At 45.2% G+C, this 27,702-nt stretch overlaps 1 protein-coding gene across 6 annotated transcripts; it reads left to right on the top strand.

The window, feature by feature from the left end:
* The first annotated feature begins 538 nt into the window (after positions 1-538).
* On the top strand, positions 539-27,128 carry kansl3 (KAT8 regulatory NSL complex subunit 3). Of its 6 annotated transcripts, none has more exons than XM_062542588.1 (22): positions 539-718; positions 1,771-2,051; positions 2,243-2,413; positions 3,300-3,390; positions 3,548-3,733; positions 4,678-4,809; positions 7,150-7,266; positions 7,750-7,851; positions 8,237-8,308; positions 8,641-8,715; positions 9,116-9,273; positions 9,649-9,712; positions 10,970-11,158; positions 12,381-12,537; positions 13,987-14,064; positions 15,006-15,188; positions 16,704-16,791; positions 17,374-17,468; positions 18,482-18,591; positions 20,661-20,865; positions 23,701-23,816; positions 25,030-27,128. In XM_062542588.1, the coding sequence occupies exons 2-22, from the start codon at positions 1,840-1,842 to the stop codon at positions 25,030-25,032; spliced, it is 2,604 nt and encodes an 867-aa protein (XP_062398572.1). In that variant the 5' UTR covers positions 539-718; positions 1,771-1,839; the 3' UTR covers positions 25,033-27,128. The 6 variants fall into 6 exon arrangements, with proteins under 6 accessions (XP_062398572.1, XP_062398571.1, XP_062398574.1 ...); XM_062542587.1 differs by having other exon boundaries at positions 10,970-11,233; XM_062542590.1 differs by lacking the exon at positions 13,987-14,064.
* The last annotated feature ends 574 nt before the right edge of the window (positions 27,129-27,702 follow it).

Raw genomic sequence — 27,702 nt, 5'->3', positions numbered from 1 at the left:
GTAGGCTATTTGAGTGTAAATGCATTAGAATTAAGATAACCCATCATGGGGTATTGTCCTTTTCTGTTCATTCCGCATGCCTCGATCCAAGCCTCAACATAGGCCTAGGTCTGGGCTATTTAGCCTTATGGCGTGGCCTAGTCATAGGGCCTAGTTTCTCCATGTTGAATCTGACATGCATGTTGGTAGTATTTGTATAGTCTATCATAAGAAAAGAAATATGAAGGTTGAGAGAAAATGAAATTAAAATCCAAAATATCATAACCTAGGCTAAATATTTAATGGCCTACATTTAATGTAACACAGATTTTGTCTGACCTTTAATGAATACGGCGGTATGTAGGCTGGGCTGCTTTCAGAATTTGGTAGGACTAGGTACAAAATGAATTCCCTGTCCTGTCTCACCTGTTTGGTAGGCAGCAGCACATAGCCCTGGCGCGAATATCTCGTTCCATGCTCCAAGCCGGGTTTTCCTCATTACACAGACCCATTTCTAGTGAGATAATCCAGTCCGTGTTTTCCGACTGAAGACATCTGTGGCGCGGTAGTGAAACAAAAGGAAGTCAGCCATTACTGCTATTACAACCGCGGGAGTGAATTTTAAAATCTTACAGTATAACACATGAAATTATTAAAACAGCATATTCAGGATTACTCTCACAACAACATATTTAAGATCGAAATGTCACAGAGGCCCTTTTGATCGTCGAAAGACAAAGTAAGTCACTGAGCTTGCCAAGTGAAGCCTGGGTTGGACAAACGTCGGTAACATTAGCTTGCTAATGTTAGTCAGCAAGCTAGCTAACGTTATCTTTTGATATACATGTCCTTAGAGAGATTGCTGTCCAACATCGGATGGTTTGCCTTGCTAAGTTAACATTGTTGGCATGTTCTTTGTACTTTGGCGGGATTGTTTGTTGCATAAGGCCATGTTAGCTAGTCCACGATGACGAGTTCACTAGAGTGAACAAGCGAACTAGCCAACGTTGAACGCTGCGTAAAATTATCATCAGGGTGGTGAGGCATTGTATCAACAATTTCCCTTAGCTATCTATGAGTAACCAAAGACACTTTAGTTTAGCTTTATCAACCATCTCTGGAGTAACTCTAAATATGAAATGAATGAATGATTCCGAAATCATCTAAGTTAACGTAGGGTAGCGAACATTGGCCAATTCCCCGGATTCGTGTTTGACGTTTACACTCAGGGTAAGGTTAGCGTGGGTTTCATGCAGCATATCCAGGTTTTGAGACGGTAAAATTAACTGTTAGTATTCACCTTTTTGTCAGTGATGTTACGACAAGGAAAGACAAGATATACATGTACGAATGTTTTATCCATGCGTGCTAATAACGTTGTAACGTTTGCTTTCCGTTCTAGTGGTTTGCAACACTACTATTGTATTGTTACAACGTCACGACAGTTTGCCTAACCACTCTAAAATAACATGTCACATCTCAGTTAAATTATAAGTTAGCTAGCTAGCTGTCAGATAATAAAGTGGGTACCTGACTTCACTTGCCATGGTTTCGGCTGACGTTGCATTGTGTCAGCAGGAAAGATGTTTATTATCATGTGGGAGACCACAACGTGGAAGGGTGGTGTTTGGGTTCATCCTGAAAGGGTGTGTATTGTGGCACTGTGGCGATGGAATAGGAGCTGCTAGTGTATGTTTGGCAATCACCAAGCTTACTTGGTTTCTAAATCGTCTAACGTTCCTATATGTAATTATTGTATTCATCAATCTGCCTCTGGTTGTGACCCTACAGCTCATGCACGCGCAGAGGGACATCCCTCCATTGGGGAGCATTTGGGCCCCGTTGTGGCCCTAGTGGACGATGTACCGTGCTGGCGAGAGGGACTATCAGACATCGGCGAGGAGAATGGGAACCTCCCTGCTATTCCAGTTGTCCGTCCACGAGCGGGAGTTGGACCTGGTCTTCCTTGACCACAGTTACGCCAAGCCATGGAACGCACATCCCGACGCCAGCAGCGCCCGGCCCACACGGATGCTGTTCGTCACGCCTCGGCGACAGCCTGAAGGCACAGCGTGAGTGTGGATCAGAGAGCAATACATTTCATTTGCTTATTTAAAGATGAAAATAAGAATATAATGTTTAAAGTAGTGAGTGTGTGTGTGTGTGTGTTTGTGAGTGAGTTAGTGTATTTGAAACTGTTTCTTAGGATACCTTTTGTTTTGATGTATAGTTTGGCCTTTATTGATGCTCACCTACTTTGCAGTGAGTCTGATATATCGGTGGATGTGGAGTCAGTCACACCTACCGCAATCCCACTCTATGACAACGAAAAGGCACGGACCGTGATGAACGAGTGTGAGCGGCACGTTCTGTTTGCCCGCACCGTTGCCGACGGACCCCCGCCACCCGATGACTGGGAGGAACACATCAACAAGTTCGTGGCTTTGCATTGACACAAACGTTCAAAACCCAATTGACACAAACGTTCAAAACCCAATACTATAGAAACCTAGTTCAGACACACCCTGGGGGTTAAGTGTGTCATAGGTTGCAGGGCTGTGCCATATCGTATTGTATATTGTGGTTATTTGTTCCTATGAGGTGACTTTCAGCTGTATTGGCATCATTGTGATATTGATGACATTGTTGCATAATGATATTTTTGTGTTACGGCCTAAAAGGTAACCGTTCTCACTAATCAATTGGAAGTAAAAAAATCTACGCTTTCATTAATACCATAAATGAGGTCAATTGCTAATGGTAGCTTGCTGAGAAAAAGCTTATATTTACACTACAATTTAGGCCTTTGTCAAGTATATATTCAGAAATAGACCCTATGCTCTATGTGGTTTTTAAAGGAAATATGCAATATATGAGTCATGTGTCGTTATCGTCGTTATGTCGTTATTTTGGTTAGATCACACAGCCCTAATATGTTTAGAAACGGGTCATTCCACGTCAAATCAACCAGTGCCCACGCACTTGCGTCTCAAAAAAATCTGAAAAAAATACCATGTGCACCTATGTTACCCAGGAGACACTCTGTGAAATGGTTTTGTGCTAAGATCAATACTTTTCAAGTAACAGCCATTTTTATGGGGGGAGGGGGGTGTCAAATTTGTTCTGCCTATTTTTTTTGTCAAAGTTCACAAGCTCATTGCTCAAGAACTAGAATCTGTAGGAGGCTCTGGTTGATTTGACATGGAATGACCCAAACCTATTTCTATGTGTTTTCTATGTTTGTTTGTTTTTGAAAATGGTGTTCATTGGTTCCTGGTGTGTTTTGTTGACCCTGTGTTGTGCCCTGATCTCTCCTCTAGGGCCGGGTGGTCCATGGCCCAGAACAAGCTCTTCAACAGGGTGCTGAAGGCTCTGCAGGCAGAGCGACTCGCCCGCCTAGCCAACGAGAGTGTGAGTTCAACTCTGTTGAGCAGTGTATAGATGCAGTCCATTTATCAACTATATGTACATTTATTTATTCACTTACTTACTCACTTACTTATTTACTTACTTTTACTTATGTGGGAAATTAAAAACCAAATATCTTGACTCTGCTGTGCCACCACAGGCCTGCAATGAGCCGGTCCAGAGGAGGATTGCCGTGGACAAGTGCGCCAGGAAGGTGCGGCACGCCCTGGCCAGCGTCAACTGGGACACCAAGCTGACGCAGTGGCTCCACAGCACCCTGGTGGAGTCCCTCAGCCTGGCCATGCTGGCAGCCTACCTGGACGTGCTGCAGACCCTCAAGAGCAAGGTGAGCCGAGGAGGAGGAGGAGTCTCTCTCTCTCTCTCTCTCTCTATCTCTCTATCTCTCTCTCTCTCTCTATCTCTATCTCTATCTCTCTATCTCTATCTCTATCTCTATCTCTCTCTCTCTCTCTATCTCTCTCTCTATCTCTATCTCTCTCTCTCTCTCTATCTCTCTCTCTATCTCTATCTCTCTCTATCTCTATCTCTCTCTCTCTCTTTCTTTCTTTCTTGTTCTCTCTCACTCTCCTTCTCTCTGCAACTTTATACCATTGCACAACATTACCGCTTTGTAGTATATGACTTGACTTACAACAGATGAGCAATATTGCACTAAGGAATCCTATTACATTTGACACCTGGGGCCCTAATTTAAACACTGGGCAGAGTGTAGTGTCAGTCTATGAGCAAAGTTCTCGGACATGAACAAACAGCATCATGTGGCAAGAGACAGCTTTCAGCTGAACCATGGTGTTTGTGCTTAGGGTTTTTCTCGTGGTATTAAAGTTGTTAATAGATCTGGCATAGTTATTAAGCAAGCTTTAGTAAGACTTTAGACCTTGCCCTTTGCTCAGCATTTAAAACAGGCCCCTCGTTCATATGGTGCTCTTTCCACACTAGACTGCGCCCTAAGTGTTTGCTCCTCTGTGAGTTGCCCGTGATCTGTATCAGGTACAGCTTTGTATGTCTATGTGCACACTGCACTTTATGGTCTGTTCTGTTTTGTTACTTGTGTTGTCTATAAGTGTATGTCTTGCTGCACAACCAATTGCCCTTTTGGGACAATAAAGATGGAAAGTTGAAAGTTGAAAGTTGAAAGTTGGAAGTTGGAAGTTGGAAGTTGGAAGTTGGAAGTTGGAAGTTGGAAGTTGGAAGTTGGAAGTTGGAAGTTGGAAGTTGGAAGTTTGAAGTTGAAGTTGATCTCACTCTGCCGCCCCATGCCCGCTCCAGGTGCCCTCTCTGATCGACCGGATGCTGCTGACCTCCTCGGTGAAGACGGGCGCGGCCGGGTCGGAGGCGCTCTCTCTCCTGCTCAAGCGGCCCTGGGACCCAGCCGTCGGGGTGCTGTCCCACAACAAGCCGGTAAGCCCCGTGCTTGAACCTTCTGATACTACAAATGACTTTACTCTACTTAACTGACCCTAGGCAGATGGGTTGGGCCCTTGAGTCGTGGATCTGTCTGAGGTTTCTTCCTATATGTATCTCCAATTCTAGGGAGTTTTTCCTTGCCCCTGTTGCTCATGGGCTCTCTTTGAAGGTTTGACGCTCTGTGAAGCGCCTTGAGACATGTGTAATGTTTTGGCGCTCTATAAATACAATTGAATTGAATTGAATTGAGTGTAGCACACCAGCCCCGTTGAGCTCACAAAGTCACTCGCTTTTGGCTGAAATGCACATTTTACAGGGTATGGCAAATAAGACAGTCCTCCTCAGATTTGACCCATAATGCTTTTATTCTTCATTTAGAACATTTAAGTGAACTGCTTATCCTTATGTCAGCTAACTATAGTTCAGTAGGCTCAGAAAGTATACGTTAGTCAGCATTCATTTGTGGGATGGATTTTGAATTGTTAATTTATCGCTTCTCTTGGTTCAATTCAGGCATGAAAATGTGCTCTTGACTGCTCAGAATAGCTTATTGCACATTTGGCAAAGTATTGATCTCTATGGAGAGCTAATGTATTCAGTTGAGTGAAAGTCTGTGCCCACTGGAAAATGTGCTCATATTCGAGTCTCCATTAGAGGAATTTGGGGCTAGTTTTATGGGGTCTCACCGTACTGCGTGAGTTTCCATTACCGGAACGGCCCCATAAAGATGATTTTCAAGACCTTCTACCGGTCTGAAACAAACACCTACCTCAGTACTTCAGTGTGGTCCAGAAAAACGAGATGTAAACGAGGTATGAGGGGAAGGTGACGTGAAATTTTTTTTTAAAAAAACTCCAGCAAGGCAGAGGTCAGGCAATTAGCTTGTTGAGTTGAGGTAGCCTACACAGAATTAACAAATATCTGTTCAAAATAAGCTTTAACTGGATGGTATTTTAATTTATCAAGAAAGCCTACGTGCAAATGAAATCTACACAATGTCACATTTCATTTGGATCAGCTATTCATAGGCAACCTATGGTGTCAGTTGAGTTGAGTTCAGTTTACTCCATTTGAAGATATTTGCATAAAATAGGCTTAGCTGTTGCAAAAATGTTGATGTTTAAAACCAGCACGAATATGTTTTGCCTCCCAAGGTGGATAGGCTAATTGAGGTTAGGATTGTTTAGGTTAATGTAACTACAGTATACAGTAATTATAATAAAGGGTTTGATGCGTTAGAGTGGGATGAGTATTTGCTGTAGCTGCTATGATATTTCAGTTAATCTAATCAGCGGCAAGATTGCACAAGAAGAAAGGCTCCATATGGTCAGGCAATGGAAACACAGCGGTCAAAAGGGCTGGATGTTGTTCTATATTATTCTATATTATTATATATTCCTGTACCTGTTCCCTTTACCTGGGTAGTGGGGCCGAATACACGTAATGAAAACTCGACTCGTGTTATGTGTAGCACGAGGGACTTTATGGATGGACCAGGCTCTGAATTAACTAGGGACGTTTTGTCAGGCTCTTGTGCCATCTTCGCTACTGTCGTGTCTGCCATGAGCGACTTCAATTGTTTTGGAGGCTTTGCCAGTGTTATGACCAACAGCCCTTTGTCGCACAGTGCCAGTAGGCAAGCGGTCTTTAGAAGTCCTGCTTCTCTGCTCCACTAATGACTGGGGTTTGAAATTCCAGCACTGACTGTGTTATTGCGCTAGTCATCGGCATGGCAATAGTTCAGAGTGTGTGCAAGCGTTTTAGCTCTGCTGTTCCTCTTTGTCCAAAGGAATTGTGCTGTGATATCAGAATAGATAGAGATTATGAATAAAGCATCTGTTAATTGGAGTAGAGGATAAATATAGGTCACGGTAAATTGTAGTGTGTCTGTGTCTTGTGTGGGTGGGTGGGTGTGTGCGTGCATGCATTTATGCGTGCGTGCATTTGTGTGTGTTGGAAGTGTTGGGAGACTACTTGGGTGAGAGCCAGTGAGCAATCTTGAAAGGTCTCTCTTGCCTGAAAGTCAACCTGTCATCAGTCGAGTATCTTTGCACTTATTGGTGTAGTTGTGTGTCTCATCTTACACTGCCAAACCTCTGTGCTGTTTTATATTTTAGATTCTAGGACAATGGAGCTTAATAACTTTAGTGGTACACTTCAGGTCAGATGTTGATCCAGAATGCACTGCAACAGAACCACCACAGCTTTGCTCTTCTCTACGACTGGATTTGATTTGTCGGGGCTGGGGGAAAACTGGGACACTACGGCGGAAATGACAGCGTAATTGGTCGGGACGTGCAGATGCTCATCTGTTTGTTATTGCTTGTTTTCCAGAGTAAACTTCCTGGATCCCCTCTGATCCTGATTGCTCCATCAGGACCGACCAACCCGACCCTCCCTACCTCACGCAGAATGCGCTTCTGGCAGTCCCAGCTGTCCTGTCTGGGCAAGGTTGGCCTCAGTTCACTGCAGTTCACGGCATTACGATTAAACAGACAACACCATTCTCCTGCTATTTGTTTATTTTTGTGCATGTGTGTGTGTATGCAACACTCTCCAGCTAGAATGGCTTTCAATACAGTCCAGTAGTTTGAAGGTCCACGTGGGCTTTTTTTGTAAATATGTAATAAGTATAGCACAGCCTGATGAATTTTTATTAGATAATATAGATAAACTAGCCAACGATGTTCATAGCTGCTATGTTGCTGCCTGCTACGGCAAGCGAGTCACGAGACAGTCGAAGGTGGCGAGACAGCTGACCGCTGCTTCCCTGTTTCAGTCAGACCCCCTGTCTCGCGCCATGATGTAAATGGCGAATAAAATCAAGCGAAATGTAGTAGTGTAAATGATGTAGCAGTAAGTGTATTGATTGATTGATTGATTGATTGATTGATTGATTGATTGATTGATTCCTCGTGTGTGTGTGTGCACCAGGTCGTCCCCATCAACACGCACGTGGTGAGCAGCGGGGCCAATGTAGGCATCACTCAGTGCCTGGAGCACATGATCGGCGCTGTCAGAGGCAAGGTCATGGAGGTGAGCATCTGCTTTTGGGGAAAATTACTGTCAGAGAGCAAACAGCAACTTTTAGATTATACTCCACGTGTGCGGACGTAAATCAGTCTTGATGTATATAGCCCCCTTTAGGAGTTGTTGTGCACATTCTGTGGTGGTGTTGTGCAACTATAAATATGAACACTGTAGTTTGAGGTGCAGCCATGGGGAAACCAAGTGGTCCCAATTGAGCTGTATACTGTTGCAGTTTGAAAGGGGCACAAAAGAGTGGCTTTTGACCTCATGTTAACAACCATTTAGCAGAATTGCCCTCTCCAATTTTAATCGAGCTCAGTGTGTATGTTATTCTGCTTTAATCTCTGTGAAGTGAACGAACTGACATGTTTGTTGGTTTGTTGAATTCCAGGTCCACAGCCATTTTCCCCACAAACCCATCGTCCTGGTGGGCTGGAATGCAGGGGCACTCATCGCCTGCCATGTGAGTAGAGCTCCCACAGTTCTGTCCTTCTGGACTGCATTTCCTACTAGCATTGCTGAGCAACCACAGTGGTAACCATGGAGAGAGAGTGTTCAAAATTAGAATCTCTCTCTCTCTCTCTCTCTCTCTCTCTCTCTCTCTCTCTCTCTCTCTCTCTCTCTCTCTCTCTCTCTCTTATTTAACTATGATTAATAGTTAAATAATACTATGTTCAGCAAGGCTTGCGGGAAATGCAGTTGCTCTGTACTGTTTGTCTGCAGACTTTTGTTGAAGCGTAGCCTGACCTGGACGAGCATAAGCTGATAACCTGGGTTGGTGTCTCTCTCCTGCAGGTCTCGCTCATGGAGTATCTGACCGCTGTGGTGTGCCTTGGCTTCCCACTGCAGACAGTCAATGGACCCAGGGGGGTAAGATCTGTGAACGGCCTTGGCAACACGCCCTAGTGACCGACATATTTTGCATACCAAAGCGAACAATCGAGGTCAGATTTGACCCTGTCACAGGAAAAGATTTAAGATTAAGCCCAAATGAACTCAGCCGCAGATTTTGTTTTGGTTTGGATTGTCTTTTGGCACGCGGAAAGCATCTCAAATATCGCAATTGCTGAAGTTTTTTGCTGAAGTTTTACTTTGTCAGTATAAGGTGAGAAGGTCACTAATGTCAGTCTAGAAAATAGATCCATTATTTCTGTATTCTAATGTCACACAACAAGCGTGAAAAGCATCCACGCCTGCAGCCCTGTAGCTTGATTTAAAAGCCGCCATGTTTCTCATCACTTGTTGTTTTCGCCGGCTTTTCTTTCCCCAGGACGTGGACGACCCGCTGCTGGACATGAAGACGCCGGTGCTGTTCGTGGTGGGCCAGAACGCCCTGCAGTGCGGCACGGAGGCCATGGAGGAGTTCCGCGAGAAGATCCGCGCCGACAACAGCATGGTGGTGGTGGGGGGAGCTGACGACAACCTCCGGTGAGTCCTCAGGCCCGTCCCTCCTGTATTTCCAAGCCATGGGTTGGCATGGCACTCCTACGCCAGTTTTGTGGTCGTAGTTGACCAGTGGTAGAGCCACCACCAGAAAAATGGACATCCCGCGATTCTGTAGCCTGGTGTTTCAGGTCCCTGTTGCTAATCGTCTGCTAAATTCCACTTTATTTTACTTTCCTTTGAGCCTAAGCTAAGCCAGGCTTGGCTTCACATGATCTGCTTCCTACTAGTGCACAGTGCATGTATAGTAAGCCAAGTGTTGTGTTATTGTGTTGTGTTTTGCTGGGACTATAAGTCTCAATACCTGAAAATGCAATGTTGTTATGATGCATTATGACGCGTGGTCTGCTGTCTGGTTAGGATCAACTCCACTAAGATGAAAGGTGAAGGGCTGACACAGACCATGGTGGATCGATGCATTCAGGTTTGTTCATGAAGATCATGATGTTCTGCAATTGTATGTGTACTTCATTGGATGAAGTTTTGGGATATCACTTTGAATGATCACTCATAGCTCCACTAGGGGGCAGACATGGGTCACAGTAGGTTTTGTTGCCCTTAAACCAGCGAGCTAAATGCAGAGGTAGTCGCATCGAACGAACATCAACAGCACTATTGGCACTGAAGAAAGCTTGCATAAACGTGCTAATTGTTGTCTTTTGTAAATAAGTCTAATTTATGTAGCGCATTTTTTTATGCACAGAGTGCAATCCAAAGAGCTCCACACACAGACATCAAGCAGACAAATAAGCAGACAAATTAACAAATAATTGACAATAAAAAAGAAACAAGATTGCTCGCCAGTGCACTCCTACACAAGGCATCAACACAAAACAAACAAGTTAACAAATAATGAAAAGTAGATTTTGGGGATGTAAATTGGCGATGTGCTGTGAAAGCTTCTTGCGTCGTTAATTGAATTGTTAAGGTATGTTCGGTCCCTGGCCACAGAGCTACGGAGGACACTGGACTGGACAGCAGATAGGAAGAGAGACGTGTGTTGACACGCCATTTTAAAGGGATAGTTCGGGTTTTAAGACACGAAGTTATATGGGTTCCCTGTCAGCAACGTTGTGCATCAGCACTGACTTACCCCCCGACAGCGTCCTGTGAGCCGAGATCCAGCCGGTTTTTGATCGTTTTTGATGCCGGACTATTTTCTTCAGCAAGTTTCTGGGGTCACGAAAGTAAAGTGTTTTTCTTCTCAAAACCGTATGCTTTCAACAGAGTGATATATTTGCACCACAAAAACGTTGTCCAGCTGTCAGTAGCGCGCAGTGATAGGAATCGCGAAAAATAAGTAAGTGATAAAGAGGTTTGAATTTTTCCTGGACAACGTTTTTGTGGTGCAAATATATCACTCTTTTGAACGCATATGGTTTTGAGAAGAAAAACACTTTACTTTCGTGACCCCAGAAACTTGCCGGACTACTTTCTTCAGCATCAAAAACCGGCTGGATCTCGGCTCACAGGACGCTGTTGCGGGGTAAGTCAGTGCTGATGCACAACGTTGCTGACGGGGAACCCATATAACTTCGTGTCTTAAAACCCGAACTATCCCTTTAAGCGAGTTCGTAGATGATGCCAAAGCCAGTGGCCTATAAAGCCATACAGTAGCTCAAGAAGTGGTCAGTTCCGGCACAGTCTGGCTTTAAGCTCGTGCGTGTGCCTCTCTCATCAGGATGAGATCGCGGACTTCCTGACGGGCGTCCTGACGCGAGCCGACGGTCACGGCCACGGCTCGGGGGAGATGCGGGACCTCGACACGGAGAAGAAGAAGAAGCCGCGCCGCGAGCTGCCCTTTGACCTGGACCGGCCCCGGCCCTCCTCCCCGTCGGTGCGGGTGCCCATCTCGCCCTCGGGGTCAGAGGTCAGTTATCCTCCCGTGGCTCAACAGCACACCTGCACAACTCGTCAAGCTGCACACGTAGTCCTTTCACTTCAGGTCAGTCGTTTTATTACCCCAGATGGGAAACAAATGAGATGGTCCGTAGTTGTGCAGGGTTTCAGAGAGCTCGTGGATACGGATGAAACAGAGCAGCACTACAAGGAGACATGCAGGAAGTGTAGCCAGTAATTCCAGTGAGACACAGTGTAGGAGTAAAAAACAAATTATGGAACTCTAGTAAGAACTGTTATGAAATGTTGTCAGACATTTTCTTTTCTTTTACTTTTGTGGACAACGCTGATTCCGTTTTTGGCTTTTTCTACAGCCGCTTAATTACCACCTCCGCTGTGTTTTTGTTTCTGTCAGAAACTGAAAAGCCCCTAATGGTTGTATATTTTACATTCCGACCACTAAGGTTCTGTGAAAGTATGTGGGGATTTACTCCGCAATTGTTAAATGGGTCCTTTGTGTGGTTGGTTATACATCATGAGCCTGTTGGTGGCAAAAACAAATGGTCTACTTTGAAGCTGACATTTGCCCACACTACCATTTTGTGATTGGCGATTATAGCAGTTAAATGGATTTTGATCTTTTTGATCCATAGTAAAGTTTGGACCCAAACAGATGGGAAAGTAGAGTAAAAAAATAAAAATAATGAAGTGTCCTTTTAGATCAGAAGTGCTTATACACTCATACATGAGAGTTGTTTGATTCACTTACATTTACATAATTTACATTTATTCATTTGCTAGACGCTTTTATCCAAAGCAACTCCCAGCCATTGATAAGCACTTTCCCTTTTCCATTGTCTTATAGCAACACTAAAGAGTTTTTCGTACCTTAAAATAATGTTTCCAAAATCATTTCAGCGGTTCATCAACTCGTAACAGGGTGAACGGCATTTTGCTTTCACTTTGCGGCCCTCTATCGGCTATAACCGCACTATGTAACTTTGCGAGGTGGGGTAGTGTATCTGTAGTTCGATGAAATGAGACATCAGAAACTACAAATTTGACTTGCTTCGATGTCGCAATACATCATACTTTCATAAAATCATGCAACATACTCTACCTTGTCTGTTATTTGCTGGATAAACAAATAGCGTCTGTGCGACAGAGGAAAAGTGCTTTAGTGTTGCTTTAAGATCAGAAATGATGGCGCTCTCTGACACCCTCTTCCTGTCTTACTTCCTGTCTTCCTCCAGGACATGTCCAGCGTGTGCAGCAGCCCGACGTCCAGCCCCAAGCCCAAGACCACGGGCCTGTCCCCCGCGCAGAAGTCCAGCCTCATCACGGCCACCCAGCTGCTCAAGACCCACATGCAGCGATCCGGGACGGTGCTCACACACAAGCAGGCACAAGGTACCCCAGCATGTGACTGCACCCCTCACCCCACCCTCACCCACCCCCGCACCACCAGTAACCCACCCACCCATCACAACCCCCCCCCCCCCCCCACCCCGCCCCACCAGTAACCCACCACCCATCAGTACCCCCCCCCCCACCCCACCCTCACCCACCCCCGCACCACCAGTAACCAACCCACCCATCACAACTACCCCCCCCCCCACCCCACCCCACCAGTAACCCACCCACCCATAAGAACCCCCCACAGACACATTGACACACGTAGCATTCGTGCGCATTGGACAAACAGGCCTCATAGGGTGCCTCTCAACATCTCTCCTCGATCCTCGAGGGGCGTTCCCACTGATCTATAACTAAAACTGGATAGACTATCCCATTGTTGCCGCCCCATCATTCTTTATATAGATCAGTGAGGATCGAGGCCCGAGGAGGAAGGAAGGAAGGATGTATAAAAGCTGAATGAGAGGCACCCATGACACCCAAGAGTCCCGCGGCATTCGCAACTTATCTCAAGCCCCTCTGGTGCTCCCCTGCAGACACACTGCAGCAAACAGCACGTATGTCTTCAGGGCGTCGAGTCCGCCGCCACTCTGCCGCAAGTCATGCGTGGGCTGGGCGGTTTAAGATTAGGAAAAAGATAACTATGTATAGTGTGTAACAGACATGACGATATCCCACAACTTCTGACACAGCCATTTTCCTCTCTTAAAGTGGCTATTATTATGTGCGTTGTACAGTACACATTGGCCCTGGGCGGTGGTGGCTAAGTAGCTCGGCTAGCATGCAGTAGCCACAAACTGTGGGTTGGGTAACTACCACCATTATGCCCTTGAGCAAGGACACTTAGCCCCGAGTTGCTCCAGGGAGACTGGCCGCTGCAATTGGTATCTGTAAGTGACTTTGGATTAAGGCGTCAGCTAAACGCATACATAAATACATGAACAGACAAACGTGTATCTCAGCACAGCAGTTGCATATCCCAGTACCCCAGTACCCACACACATCATGAACGCACTCCACTGATCACGCACACACACACACACACACACACACACACACACACACACACACACATTCTTTCTGTGCTCGTGCTGTAGTGTTGGACCACACAGACAGTGAATGTGTGTGCTGGTAGATGGAAGGAGGCTTTGTTGAGCGTGTGTGTGTGTGTGTGTGTATGAGTGTGTGTGTGTGTGTGTGCTGGGGGGGTGTTGAGTGGGGTGAACGCAGACTTGTTTGACAGCCAAGGTCGTGTTAAAGGACAGGATCTCTGTATGTGATGACCCTCCCACCCCCCTCATGTTCCCTCGAGTGTCTCTGCTTGTTTTCCTCTTTTCTTCCTCCTCTTTTCCTTCCTTCCTGCCTTCTTTTCTTTCTTTCTTTCTTTCTCTCTTTCTTCCTTCGTTTCACTCGTTCTCTCTCAATGTGTTCCATTCTCTCCAGCTCAGTTTGCAGCTTATTTGAAACAAAACATGCTTGTGAGGAAAACCCTTCCTCCTGGCACCCCTTCCTGTCTCTTCGGTGAGTAGCCTGTCTCTCGCCCCTCGCCTTCTGTCCTCTCGCTCTCGCGCTCTCTCTCTCTCTCTCTCTCTCTCTCTCTTTCTTGTGTGCATTCTCTCACGTGTGCCCTCTCTCGCTCTTCTCTCTCTCTCACTCTCTTTCTCTTTCTCTTTCTCTCTCTCTCTCTCTCTTTCTCTTTCTCGTTCTCGTTCTCGTTCTCTCTCTCTCTTGTGTGCATTCTCTCACGTGTGCCCTCTCTCGCTCTTCTCTCTCACTCTCTCTCTTGCTCTTTCTCTCTCTCTCTCACTCTCTCTCTCTCTCTCTCTCTCTCTCTCTCTCTCTCGCGCTCTCTGATTTTCTGCCTTTCTTCTACTTTATATTCACACATACACGCCCAAAGAGTCAAATCAAGTCATAGCACGCACACACACACATAGGGTGATCAAATCATAGCGCGCACTCTCACACACAAAAGACTGATCCAGTCAGAACACAGAAATGTCTCTTAAAATGTAGTCAAGATGGAGTTAGTCTCCAGTTCATCTCATCTCCGGTTTGCTTCCAGCTCCATTCCATGTCTCTCACAAAATCGTCTGTCATCTTGTAACTGTTTTTCTTTTTTTCTTTTTGCAAACTTGCTTTTCATGGAGCACACTGAAGATGTGTGTGTTGAATAAATGAAGCTGCATAGTGTCTTGAGTTTGACTCCTGGGTTAAGGGCTTTTCAAATCTGCTAACCTCCAACAAAGATGTCACATCCCCTGCTTATACACACTACCGCTTACTGCTTATTACCACTGCTGGGACAAACTACTACCTGTCCCTTTAATGTGAAGACGTAGACAAAATGGCGCTTGGGTGGTGGAGGGAAAGCCTGACAGAACATTATAAGAACATTCTAAATGCATAAATAAATGTAAACTTGTTTCTTTTCTCTCTCCTCTGCTGCGTTCGCTCCCTAGTCCCAGTGTCCAGCGAGCCGTCGGAGAGTCTGGAGCGCGACGAGCAGATGCGGCTGCACCTGAAGCGGCGGCAGACGCCCAGCCCCACGCCCGCCAAGGCCTCCAAGCGCGCCAAGATCAAAGTCACCATTGTTTCCCACGGCGACGCGGGGGGCGCCAGCATCAGCTCGGCCGCTCAGGAAGGTGAGTCGAGGGGGGCGTGCCGTGCGTCAGCCAGAACGGGTCTGCGCCCGCGCCCAGAGAAGGCAACGCTCTTCAGATACCGTCATTTCCCGACTAGTAGCCGCCGCTTATATACATTGATTTTGCCAAATTTCTCCAGCTATGAGGTGTGATGTTATGTTATGTGCTATATGGTGTTACATATGTTTTTTTGTCTTTTAACTTGCATAAAACACTAGGGTTAGTAACATTTCTTCAGCTATGAGGTTAAAACAGGGGGGTAGTTAATATGGTGTTAATATGTTTTTTTTTGTCTTTTAACTTGCATAAAACACTGTGGCTCATACACACTGCGGCTTATATGCGGGAAATTGCTGTACCTCTTCAATACCTTCAGAAAGTAACAAGTCCTCCCATGTAGGGGTTCTACCTACCTATGCACTTCAAGTGTATAATACCAGTAACTAACGTTTGTCTATACACAACCTCAACATATTGTCTGCACGCTGCAGTGCTGTGCTGCACACAAAGGTCAATAGGTCAGTCACTTTGGACGATAAAAGCGTTCCCTCAATGCTTTAATAACAACGACTCATCTACTTGGCTGAGGAGGTGTGCTGTGCTGATTGGAATCAGCTGCTTGATGTGAATGGGTGGAACAAAAACATGGCAGGACTTGCACTCTCTGATCTGTGTGTGTGTGTGTGTGTGTGTGTGTGTGTGTGTGTGTGTGTGTGTGTGTGTGTGTGTGTGTGTGTGTGTGTGTGTGTGTGTGTGTGTGTGTGTGTGTGTGTGTGTGTGTGTGTGTGTGTGTGTGTGTGTGTGTGTGTGTGTGTGTGTGTGTGTGTGTGTGTGTGTGTGTGTGAATGGGTGGAACAAAAACATGGCAGGACTTTCACTCTCTGATGCTGTTTTTTTCCACATCTGACCGCTGGCCCACTGCAGTCCTGCTGCTGCTGCTGCTGCTGCTGTGGGGTCTGTGTGTGTGTGTCTGTGTGCGTGTGTGTGTGTGTGCAGAGAAAATGAGTAAAGGAATGTCCAAACTGAAGGCGATAAAAGTGCCTCTCTGTGTCGGGATTTCACTGTTTGGCAGTTGGCATTGGTCCTGGAAGCCCAAAGAGTTCACCTAATTAATTCTAGAAGCTGACGCTGTGTTTTGAGAGAGCTGAAATAGGACTGAAATTATGCCATCACATTTTTATTAACAGAGTTGAAATTGTACCACTTCTACTCCTCCTCTAGTCTTAGGTTTGGATGGGGGTGGGGATTTTAAAATATATATATATATATATATCTGTCCACTCACTTGGCTTCTGCTTCAAATGATTTGTGCTTTGCCCTGGTGAACCCTTTGGCCCGTTTGGTGAATAAGCAAATATGTGAGCGGTGAAACGGCTCCCCTGAAATTTTATGGTACGTTTGAGGCCAGGGGGATTTTCCTGTGCGCGAGCGACTGCATGGAAAATTTCCTGAAAGAAAGTGCCAGGTCGCCGTTTGAGCCTCCCGGAGTCTGACCCCGTTTCCTCCTGATTGTAGTGGGCTCGTCGGGCAAGCCGCTCGCCATAGCCATGGGCCAGACCGTGTCGGGCGCGAAGGAACTCTCCGGTCTGCTCACCGCACAAAGGTAACAGTGTCTGATGCATTTAGCCTACACACACACACACACACACACACACACACACACACACACACACACACACACACACACACACACACACACATACACATACACATACACACACATGCATACACACACACGCATACACACACACACACACACACACACACACACGCATACACGCATACCCACACCGAGACACACACGCATGCATAGACAGAGAGACTGTTCAGGTCTCAGTTGATTCCAGTTTGCAGTTTGGTTGGTTTAGCTGAATATACAGTAGTTTCGCTCTGCACAGAAAGATGGCTGTGAAGATCGGCGTTCAAAATGTGTTGACCAGTGATTTGACTCAGCAGTACCATCCTTTTGAAGGTTGATGAATCACTTGTGGACTGTCTGCGTGCGCTGTGGTCTCTGTTTACAGTGAGCACCAACGAGCGGCGCTCGCAGACGCTGCTGTGTTTTTATTTCATGCTGTCAGCCGGCAGCGTTAAAGCCGTGTGAAGACTGCAGCTTGTGGCCCATGACGGTCCGTTTTTTTTTTTGTCTGAGACGAATGGGGGCTTTTCTGTGTCTCGTCCGCAGGTCTGGCCTGGCGGAAGTTTCCGGTTCCAGTTTCCACAACATCCAGAGCTGCTCGTCCTCGCCTGTCCAGGCAGCTGCTCCTGCCACCAGCCAGGGTAACTCATTGTCCACACACACTGCCCACACACACCACTCACACCACTCACACTGTCCACTCTCCCTCTCCACTCTCCCTGTGATCCCAGCGACCTGGTCTCAGAGGTGCAGTCCAAGAGACTCTAAGCCCTGTTTCACACTGCACTGTGTGTGTGTGTGTGTGTGTGTGTGTGTGTGTGTGCGCGTGCGCGTGCAGAATGTCTGGATTTTTATTGAAATAAAAAAAAAAAGCACAATCCCTGTCTGAGACCTTGCGTCAGGCAGTATGAATGCTCTGACCTGTTAACATGGGCACCGAAATGAAAATCAGTGGTAATGCACACACACACACACACACACACACACACACACACACACACACACACAGTGCAAGCATTGTGAAACAGGTCTGATCCACTCCTCACAGCCCTCTAGCTGTCCATTGTTTTGGGTGCGTTCAAAATCGTGTGTCTGTGCACACACCAGGCTCGATAAATTGAGAAACCAACAAATCAGCCTACACTAAGCCATGCGCTATATTTCAGCCATTTAGCATGTCGCCTCAGCGGTGCAGAAGGCAGGGGGGTGTAATTTGATTATCTGTCGTTCAAATATCAGCAGCATTTCACCACAATCACGGACTGCACCTGTAAGCCAGATTGTCTACCTGTCGTCTCCTCCTCACTTGGGAAGATTGGGGTCTAACTGAGCATTTCTAAACTCCAGCTGTCTTTTGTCACCTGTCACTTCTGCTGCTGACACTTGTGGTATGCTTTAGGCCTGCTGGGGTGACTTCTGTGGTGGACCCTTCTACTCTCTAGCCTCCATATTATGCACAGGTCCAGATGTGTGTAGAAATCCCAGGTGTAAAATGGCAAAGGGACAGAAAGTATTGTGGTGAGGAGGTGAGGAACTGAAGACGCAGAAGCCTCACCTCACCTCACCTCTCCGTTAGTGCCTTTAACTTCCTTCCTGTTCTCACTGTGTCACCCCTGTGTGTGTGTGTGTGTGTGTGTTTACTTCACTTGTGTAGCTCCCTCCGCCAGTAGTCTGCTCCAGGGCCTGAGTTTCAGTCTGCAAGAGATTGTGACCAAGTCCCCCAGCCTTCCCTCCACGGCGCCCAGTGTGGCCAGTGGGACACAGGTAGATCTCTCTAGCACAGCACAGCACCGCACCTGGGCCTTACTGTGTGTTCACACCGCCGGCGACTTGAGCTTCCAAAGATTCCGGAAGTCATTCATTTTCAATGGAAGCCGGCTTCTCTCAGCTGCCAGCAGCGACCAATCCGTCGGCGTCGCGTTTTGGGCGTCTTGAGCGACTAGAGAAAGTTGAAAATGGTTTAACTTTATGGTAATGAGCTATGACGCGGTTCAGCGACCAAACGACCAGCAACGAACATAGAATGCTACTACGTCAGAGCGGCCAAAGAATCCAAGCTGATCCCAGCTTCCCACAGCGTCCTTTACAGGGCGTCCTGAGCGATTTTGGAAGCTCAAGTCGCCGGCGGTGTGAACACACAGTTAGCGTGGCGCTGGGCAGACCAGGGGCCACGCACAAGACTCATGACTCTGATTTGTAGATGGAGGGATTTATTGCCCCCCCCCCCCCCCCCCTCAGCCCCCCAACAAAAATAAAAAGACGGAAAAAAACACGGAAGTTACAGTGTTACAACAGTAGGGACACATTTTGTTTCATATTTCAGAGGATAGGTTTGTCACACCTGAAATGTGGCACGACGACATGGCTGTGTTCAGAAGGAGCAACATGTGGTCTGTTGCTTCATGCCGTGTAGCTGCAAGGCATTGACCACAATCCTACTTTAAAAGGATGCCTGACCATGAACTTGGCCCACCTCCCTTTTGTCACACTAAAGAGAAAACATTCCAATTGAATTAAAGTGGGGCAACAGACAGATAGATGGTTGACTACAAAAAATGGTTGAGCTATGGGTTCATGCACAGCTTCCCAAAATTATGCGGGATTGTCAGGAAGTTATGTGTTTTGTCGGGGCCAATAAACAGCAGGAAACTTTAAATATTGTGGCTTTTTGTGTGCTTAATATCACGGTGGTGTGGCGTGAGTTTTTCTCTTAGTAAACAGTGTGTTGCCAATTTGCCAAAAAAAACAGTTTGGGAAACACACTGACCGAGCCTACAGTACGCTGCCCTTCCCTAGTCCAAGTCCAGCTGAGTCTTGAGTTTAAGGACTGTTAGCCTATTTAATGAGGAGGTTGAGAACCGCTGCCTCAGAGCAAGGACAGTTATTTTCCCTACGCCCTTCTCTTTTTTTATTTACGGCGTTAAGAAATGGCCACCCCGCCTGTTCTCCCAAGAGAGCGTGCGGGCTCAGGGGGGAAAAGCAAACAGGTCGAGGGAAAGCGTAGGGCGTGCAGCAGGGACGTGGGGCTTTTTTACTCTCTGCACGCAAACTGCTTCGGTCTTTGTTCCTCTCACAATGTCGATTCCACTTTGGCATGGGAATTACACAGCACTTCAGAAAGCACAGTCCAATTTCGGGGGGAATTTCTTTTGTCAATGTACAATTCCAGTTACCAAATATTTTTTTTTTTTTTTTTTTTAACCATACAGCCTTGTTTTCACACTGTTAAGTTCTCTTAAGTGTAGACATAAAAGTGTAGTATTTTGTGCCTGTCTTCAAACTGTCTTTGTCAGAACAACAATCTATTGACTGTTTTTGTCAGAGCAACTTTTTAACACTGAAGTAATCATCACCGCCTTTGCTTAGTGAAAAGAAATGTCAATGTCTGTAAAGTGCTACGTGTTTTATGATTTAGTACAGAGAAACAATGAGTGAACTCCTAGTTAGCCCCATGTGTTTCCTGCAGAGGACTTCAAAGCATCTATTGGCATGTAGCCATTAATGCATTTACGAAATCTAGATAGCATGCTCTTTTAGGAGTAAAAATATGTCCTTTAGTTGAATGTAACTCCAGTGTGTAACTATGCCGCATCTCAAGAACTTCCTTGAAATCTAGATACTGTAGCATGCTCTTTTAGGGGTAAAAATATGTCCTTTAGTTGAATGTAACTCCAGTGTGTAACTGTGCCGCATCTCAAGAACTTCCTTGAAATCTAGATAGCATGCTCTTTTAGGGGTAAAAATATGTCCTTTAGTTGAATGTAACTCCAGTGTGTAACAATACCGCATCTCAAGAACTTCCTTGATCTGTTCCCCTCCCCCTCCTCCCTCAGGTCACCAGCGGAAAGCCCCAGGTGTTGGGGTCTCTGGGCGCGGCGGGCGGTGGCACTCTGGTGCGGGCAGTGCCCGTGGTCTCCACAGGGTCCGGCATCAGCAAGACCACGGCCATCCACCAGCTCCTCACCAACGGCGGTCTGGCCAAGCTGGCGAGTAGTCTGCCGGGCCTGGCGCAGGTCTCCAACCAGGCCGCCGCCGCCGGTACGTCCCGCTTGGCCAAACAGCGCCGGCCGCGATGAGGAACGTAGGGGAGGAGTGGGGAGGGGGGGGGGGGGGGGGGGTGTTAAGTGATGGCGCGCGTTGACTCCACGCTCCCGGTTTCCCAAACACACACACACATACACACACAGCGGCCCCCCCCCCCCATTCAGTATATGAAGGGCTCAGTCGGTTGGCTAGCCAGGGGGTCAGCAAGGCATGGCTAGTGTAGAAGGCCACAGCAGGCCGGTTTGGCCTCTGGCCACACGTGATTAGATTGCATCACCGAGGTCTCTAAGGACGCTAGGAAGGCATCGGCGTCGAGGCGGGTGTTTAGTGGATGTCCATGATCGGCTCGGACAGCGTAGCAGTAGCATGCTAAGATGTGTATATTTGTATCACAGGAAGTGTTGTGATGAAGCTTGCAAATCTGTATCATAGTTAGAATTCTGATAGGGTGGTAAGAAAAGAAAAACAAAAGTGTGTATGTGAGCTGTCGTCTGTCTGAATTATGTGTCTCCAGAGAATTGTTCAACTTCCCGCCCCCTGCGTCCTCTGTTTCTTTGTGTTTTCATGTTTAGTTCATTTGCTTGCTTTTGACCTCCCCTGTAATCTGTTAAAAGGTGTCACAAAGGCTTTTAAATGTCACATGTTGTGCTCCTCCTTCAGCTCTGGTTTGTGACATCTCGTTACCTTGATTCCAACTGAAGTTCTGGAAAGCTGCTTCTTACATGTCCATCTTCTTTTGCTTTCTCAATGTCTTTATTTTTTGTTTTATTTTTTATTTGTTATGTTTTGCTTATTCTTCATGTACATGTGTGGGGAATGGAGCACTTAAATGGAACATGCTTTCTACCGCAGGGTTTTGTCTTGTGGCAGCCAATCAATTAGAAAAAAAGAATTCTAAACACTAAGCAAGTGACTATATTGTCTGCCCTGACCATCATACAAGCAGACAGTGGGGGAAAAAATTGAAGTTGAAAAAGGCAAAGGCACTGGTGGCCCAAAATGTCCCTTTCCATTTTCAAATTTTGTTTTCAATGCAATAAAAGTTGCAAAAGATTCAATGCGTTTTTTTTTTTTTTTTTGTCAGCCAATCTGTTATCTCCAGTTATCATTGGGTAATTTGTGGATCATTGATGAGTAATGGCTCCTTTAAAAAAGATGCTGCTACATACAGTACATAGTGAACAAAAACATTTTGCGTATTGACGTCGTATTGACCAATGAGTCATAATGTATCTAACAAAAACAACAGTAGGTGTGGTAAACATACATTTCCTTGGCAACACTGTTTCAAATAAAACTGGTGTCTCTTAAAGTGCACCATGCACACTAGTTCCATTTAAGTACTCTTGGTTGTGTACGTACAGTATGCGCAGAAATTATCCAGTGGTTTGATTTTTGGCTTCTCTGTATGTTCTCAGGAAATAACCTTCATAGGCTACTCTCCATGTTTCATAATCTCCTTGCTCACTCACAGTCTAACCCCTGGGTGCCCGTGAGGGAAACCAACAGAAGAGTAGAAACAGAATACAAACAGGCAGCAGTACAGTATCTGTACAAGATGCACATCCTCAAATATTCATGATATTTCACACAAATCACCATGTTTTAAAATACTCAGGGAGGTTTTCATCATGATATCAAAAATGTGGACAGTACCAGTTCAAATGAAGTCAAAGGCCTTTTCACAAGATGTCTTTTGGATGACATATTCACACAAAATCGCACATGAGATTAAATACGTGTGTTTTTATTAGTCTTTGCACGCTGTGGACACAATTCTTTCAGTCTCGACTAAGAAACTAATAAGGACACGCATATTTAATCACCAGCATGATTTTATGTGAATATCTCGTCTGTCCTATATGAAAGGGCCTTACTGGGTGTGCATTGTTCTTGTGGAATTTCTCAGCCTCATGAAAATTCCTTTTTGAACTCTTTGTAGTCAGAACTGAGTTGTATAAGTAAGAGATAATCAACGAGGCGCTGTGCGTTTCTAGGAAAATAATGCACGTTCAAAGTGGTAATAAGGACCCGACACCGCAGGCGGAGGGGACTTTACACTTCGATAAGTGCATTATTTTCCTAGAAACGCACGGCGTGGAGTTGATTATCCCGCTTATACCACTGCTACTATCATTTTCGTTTATATTGCCGCTGTCTTAGATACAACATTGCTGTTTTTACCGTTACATTCACATTGGCGAATTAATATTAAAGTGTAATAAGCCCAAAAGAAGGGAACTATCGAAAAATAACGCACTTTCCAAATAGCGCATCACAATAGGAAATTTGACCAAGCAGTGGAATGGCAATACATTTCATAACAAGTGGAATGTCACCTGTGCCTTTTATACCAAGGGTATTGGTGAGTTCTACCCACTGAATCTTTAAAGCTAGATGGATCAAAGGAACCTAAATGCCATGTGTTGCCATTTGAGGTGCTTCTCTGTGTGAATATATTCCATCGAATACACCCATTCACAGTTCGTTGCTGACAGCCCATGTCCTGCAGGGCAATAATGCGAAAGTGACTCATTTTGGTGTGTATTTAGTGTCTTTCGTAAATTTCTGTCACTTTTTTTTATTTTTATAGCACCGCAACTTCTTACTATAGATGTCTGAACACTTTACAGAGCCAAAGACCTAATCAAAACAGAATAGAAAGAAAAATGTATGTATATTTGTGTGTGTGTTTGTGTGTGTGAGGGAGATGGGGAGAGAGAAACACACGCATACACACACACACACACACACACACACTATACACAGTAGTGCTGCAATGGCAGTTGTGTTTACTGGTGTAATCCCCAAACCCCTCTGTGTTGGCAGCTGGGCTGAAGGCCCCCACCACCATCACTGTGACGCTGCGGGGCCAGCCCAGTAGAGTGGCTCCTCTCGGCCAGACTGCAGTCACTCCACCCCCAGCCAGACCCCCTGACAACAAGGTGGGCCCACAGCACCAGCCCACACACACACACACACACACACACACACACACTCACTCACTCACTCTATGCAGCACAGAACTTTAGCCAGTCAGGGCTGTGTTTCCTGAAAGTGTTGCTGAGCAACCACTGCGGTTACTAAGACAGTGTGTGTTCAGAATGATCGTCTCTGTTATTTGATGAAGGTAGTTGTTCAATGGTGCTTTCGGGGAACACACCACTGAATAGATGTTTTTGGTGTCAAGATCAACTCATTTTTGTGTGAGACTAGACAGTTCATGACATTTGAAGACAATCAACAGCAAACAAAATAATCTAACACATTAGAAGGCCAGACTTTTGCAAACGTGCAGTGGAATTTGAGTACATCATTTATCAAATTGATCACACCTCCCATCCACTTTATTTTTGGTAGACAGTGTGGCTGGTTCAGGGTCAGAGTTGACATTTCCCATCTATCAAGTGTCAAACGCCTTTAATGGCGCCTTGAACGTTTCCTGGAATGGTGAACCTCTGCGTTTACATCTCAAGCCACTTTCTCTCTCTCATCCCGTCTAAATCAATTAACCGTTCCCGGGCGTCAGTCCTGCTGCCATGGTTACGGTGCTGCTGAGGAGAGGAAGTAATGAGCCTGTAATTATTGTGTTAATTACTCCTGCGGGTCTGACGATACGCTTGTCCCCCCCGTTCTCGATCAATGGCATTGCTGCGGTTTAGCAAAATTGAAGTGTCGCCTCGTTTGAGAGAGCGCGATGGTGCCATCGTAGATGCACTGTGGCAGGTTCTGAATGTCTTTTCAACTCGAAAGTCTGGCTGAATCCCACTGAAACGTAGCCATTTGTTTTTTGGAGATAATGTCAGCGTCTTGATACTGTGTATGTCCAGGTGCTCCTGCAGTTGTTTGGATCTTGTTAAAGGTGCATTGTGAAGTAAAGAAGTATTTTGATCTTGAAAATTGATTCAAAAAGCTGTTGATTTATGTTTGTCATGTCATGTCTTGTGAGAAAAATGTTACTTAAACTTCACCTGAAACAGAGATAAAAACCGCCAATTGTATCCTCAACATTCAGTGAACAATGTCAGGAATGTTAATGTTAGAAGCTTCATAGTGAAACCACCATGTAAAACACTGAAATTATGACTCTTTTGAAACACCTGTCCTTGCTGGTATTCCAGTGATCACTAAACCACTGATCACTATGTTCCTCTGCAGTGACAGACTCAAGCGCTAGCATGCGTCCACTGATGCTGACGTGCAGTCACCCTTCGGATCATCTCACAGGACCAGCTGAAAGACAAGAGAGCAGGGACAAACGGCTCTTCGTCTGTTCAGCCTGTTGCTAACATTGCCGTGTGTAGGCTGTGTCCGAGCTTCGACCAGGACGCTACCCTGAAGCGATCTCGCAGGAGGTGGAGGCATCCTAACCTCCACTCCTTCCTGTTCATCTCAAGACCCAAAGAAAGGCCAGTTGGTCCTCACGCTGCCTCTTGGGCCTAGCTTTCCAAGTACGCTTCATCATGCTTTATCAACAGCTCTCTAAGGGTCTCTCCACAGACTCTGCTTTATGTTGGTGGCGGCTCTGATAAGAGTGACGCCTGTTTGTAAGCCTAAGCCTTTTGATTGCAAGACCTTTTCCGTTGCACTGTATGACTCTTGTAACCATTCGTTTTATTTGATGTTTTTCTGTATGTTGACTTAAAACTTGACTAATCAATGTGAAACAAATGGCTCGTAATGCTTCTCTGGCTCCATACGAAGGCTTATCTCATTAACTTCAGTTGAACCCCAGAGTGAGAAAGAGATTGATGCCTGCATTCATTAACTGCTACTGCCTCTACTATGGAAACTTAAAGGAATCAATTATTGAAGAAATCGAAGGCAGAGGGTTTAACCTTGAATCAAAGCGAAGTTTTGAAAGGCACACTGCTGCTTTTGCCAGTACATATTGATCTAGGCCTTGCAAACCCAAAAAATCCCTGTCAATAATCGGGGCATGTTTGGATAGAAGCCACAAGAACACAGTCCCCAATGATCTTTTTCTTTGAAATAGATGCATGTCCCTTGATACCATGGTTTGTCCAGCAGCTGTCCTTGGAGTTGAATGGCTATGGGCTAATGTCCCACTCCATGCATTGACCTTCAAAGTGCCTCTGTATAAATTCTTTGGAACATCCTGTTACACAAAATTAATCCAAATAATCTTTATTTTTGAACGCCCAACAGGCTGATTTTTGTTTTGAAAAAAAAATTACCTGACAAGTCTACAGGTAATGAAACAGCCCGCTATGATGAGCTAAGATTATTTCAAGAATGTCATGGTTTAGCCTTGGGTGACACAAAACTCCAAATTCAGTTCAGGCTTTCCAGCAGTAAAGATCAAAGAATCAAACTTAATGAGTTGATGAAGTCGCTGCATTAATGTGGTGTCATTTGAGCGTCAAATTAACTTTTCATATTTAAATTCTGTCTTAGAGCAGGGTTCTGTTTCTGTTTTTTTTTATTTATTTTTTTTTAAAGGAAACAGGTACAGTCTTAATTAGCTCTAAACATTAAGGAAGTTCAAGGGAAATGCATGTATTTAATCATGCAAAGTGTGTGTTGGACTTTAAAAGCCAGAAATGCCTCCGGCCATACTCGTAGGTCTTACACTCTCACCACTGCAAAATAATCACCCTGCCCATCTTACATATTAATAGCGTATGGTTGCAAGTCTGTGTAACTATCAGGCTGCATAACAAGCCATGGGAACATAAAACGACATTCCTGTGTGTTCTGTCAGCTAAGACTGTATTCACTTTTCAGTTGTTGCAAAACTCTTCAATCCTGTTTTGAATTCTACTGGTTAAGTTTTGAATTGGGGGTCTCTAAATCAGTTTAGTTCAGTGACAAACGTGGGTAAGGTATGAAGTTTGAGCAAGAGGTTAACCTCCTAATTGAAGGCCCCTATTGCTTTGTTTTACTATCAAAACAAAGACATAGGTCTCTTCTTATGGGGAGTTTACCACTTATGCTGATTTAACATACCCAGGTCTATCACTACCATGTACTAACCCTTACTCTATACTTAGAATTACCCTGTTTTGTATACCACTGGCTAAGTTTTGTACTGGCGTAGTGTCTTTCCACATAATTGATTAAGCTTTGTGCTTAGTTTCATGATTTTGTTTGTTTGTGTGTTGGCCTTGAAAGACTATGGATACAGTGGTTGTTACTGTTAAATATACTGTACAGGGATTCCTGTTCCATGTTATCAACTGTGTCCCCAGCAAAATATGTTAAATTGGCAATAAAACTGCTTTTGAATGATGAAATTCAGACTCCAAGTTCAACACTCATATTGACTCTATTTTATAATCACATTGACTGTAGTATAGAATAGAACTACATTTAGAACGATGATTGTTGACGAACTATACATTCTTTTTCAGGGGTAAACATTTCCTCCACACAGAATATTATTTAGTCCTACTGTACAGAGAGCGAACTGTAGTGGACCGAAAGCCCTGCATTTAATTGCACAGATGCTTCCTAATCTCATCCAACTGCGGTTGCTTTGGAGAAGGCTAATCTGTATGATGATTATAATGATACAGATAACAGTTGTGGGCAACGCTGGAAGGCAAAAAAAAAAAAACAGAGCTGGGATAATGAGTGGTTTGGGTCCTTGATAAGTTGAATACCACCTAATTGACTTGAGTAGAGGCGCAGCAAGTGACATGAAATGTCAACACAGCTCATTAAATTTTAATGAGACTAAATGGATGCTCAGTTGTGTATACTGAAGTACTGTGTATTGTGCATCCATCAGCTTAAAAAATGGTGAAATCTCTCTCCCCTTGAGATATTTGGTACATTAAAAGCATGACATGAATCTAAAATTTAATT

The sequence above is a fragment of the Sardina pilchardus genome, chromosome 8 (assembly GCF_963854185.1).
Source record: "Sardina pilchardus chromosome 8, fSarPil1.1, whole genome shotgun sequence".
Taxonomy (NCBI): Eukaryota; Metazoa; Chordata; class Actinopteri; order Clupeiformes; family Clupeidae; genus Sardina; species Sardina pilchardus.
Note: the sequence above shows the minus strand (reverse complement) of the source record. Positions and strands in the feature narration are given on the sequence as shown.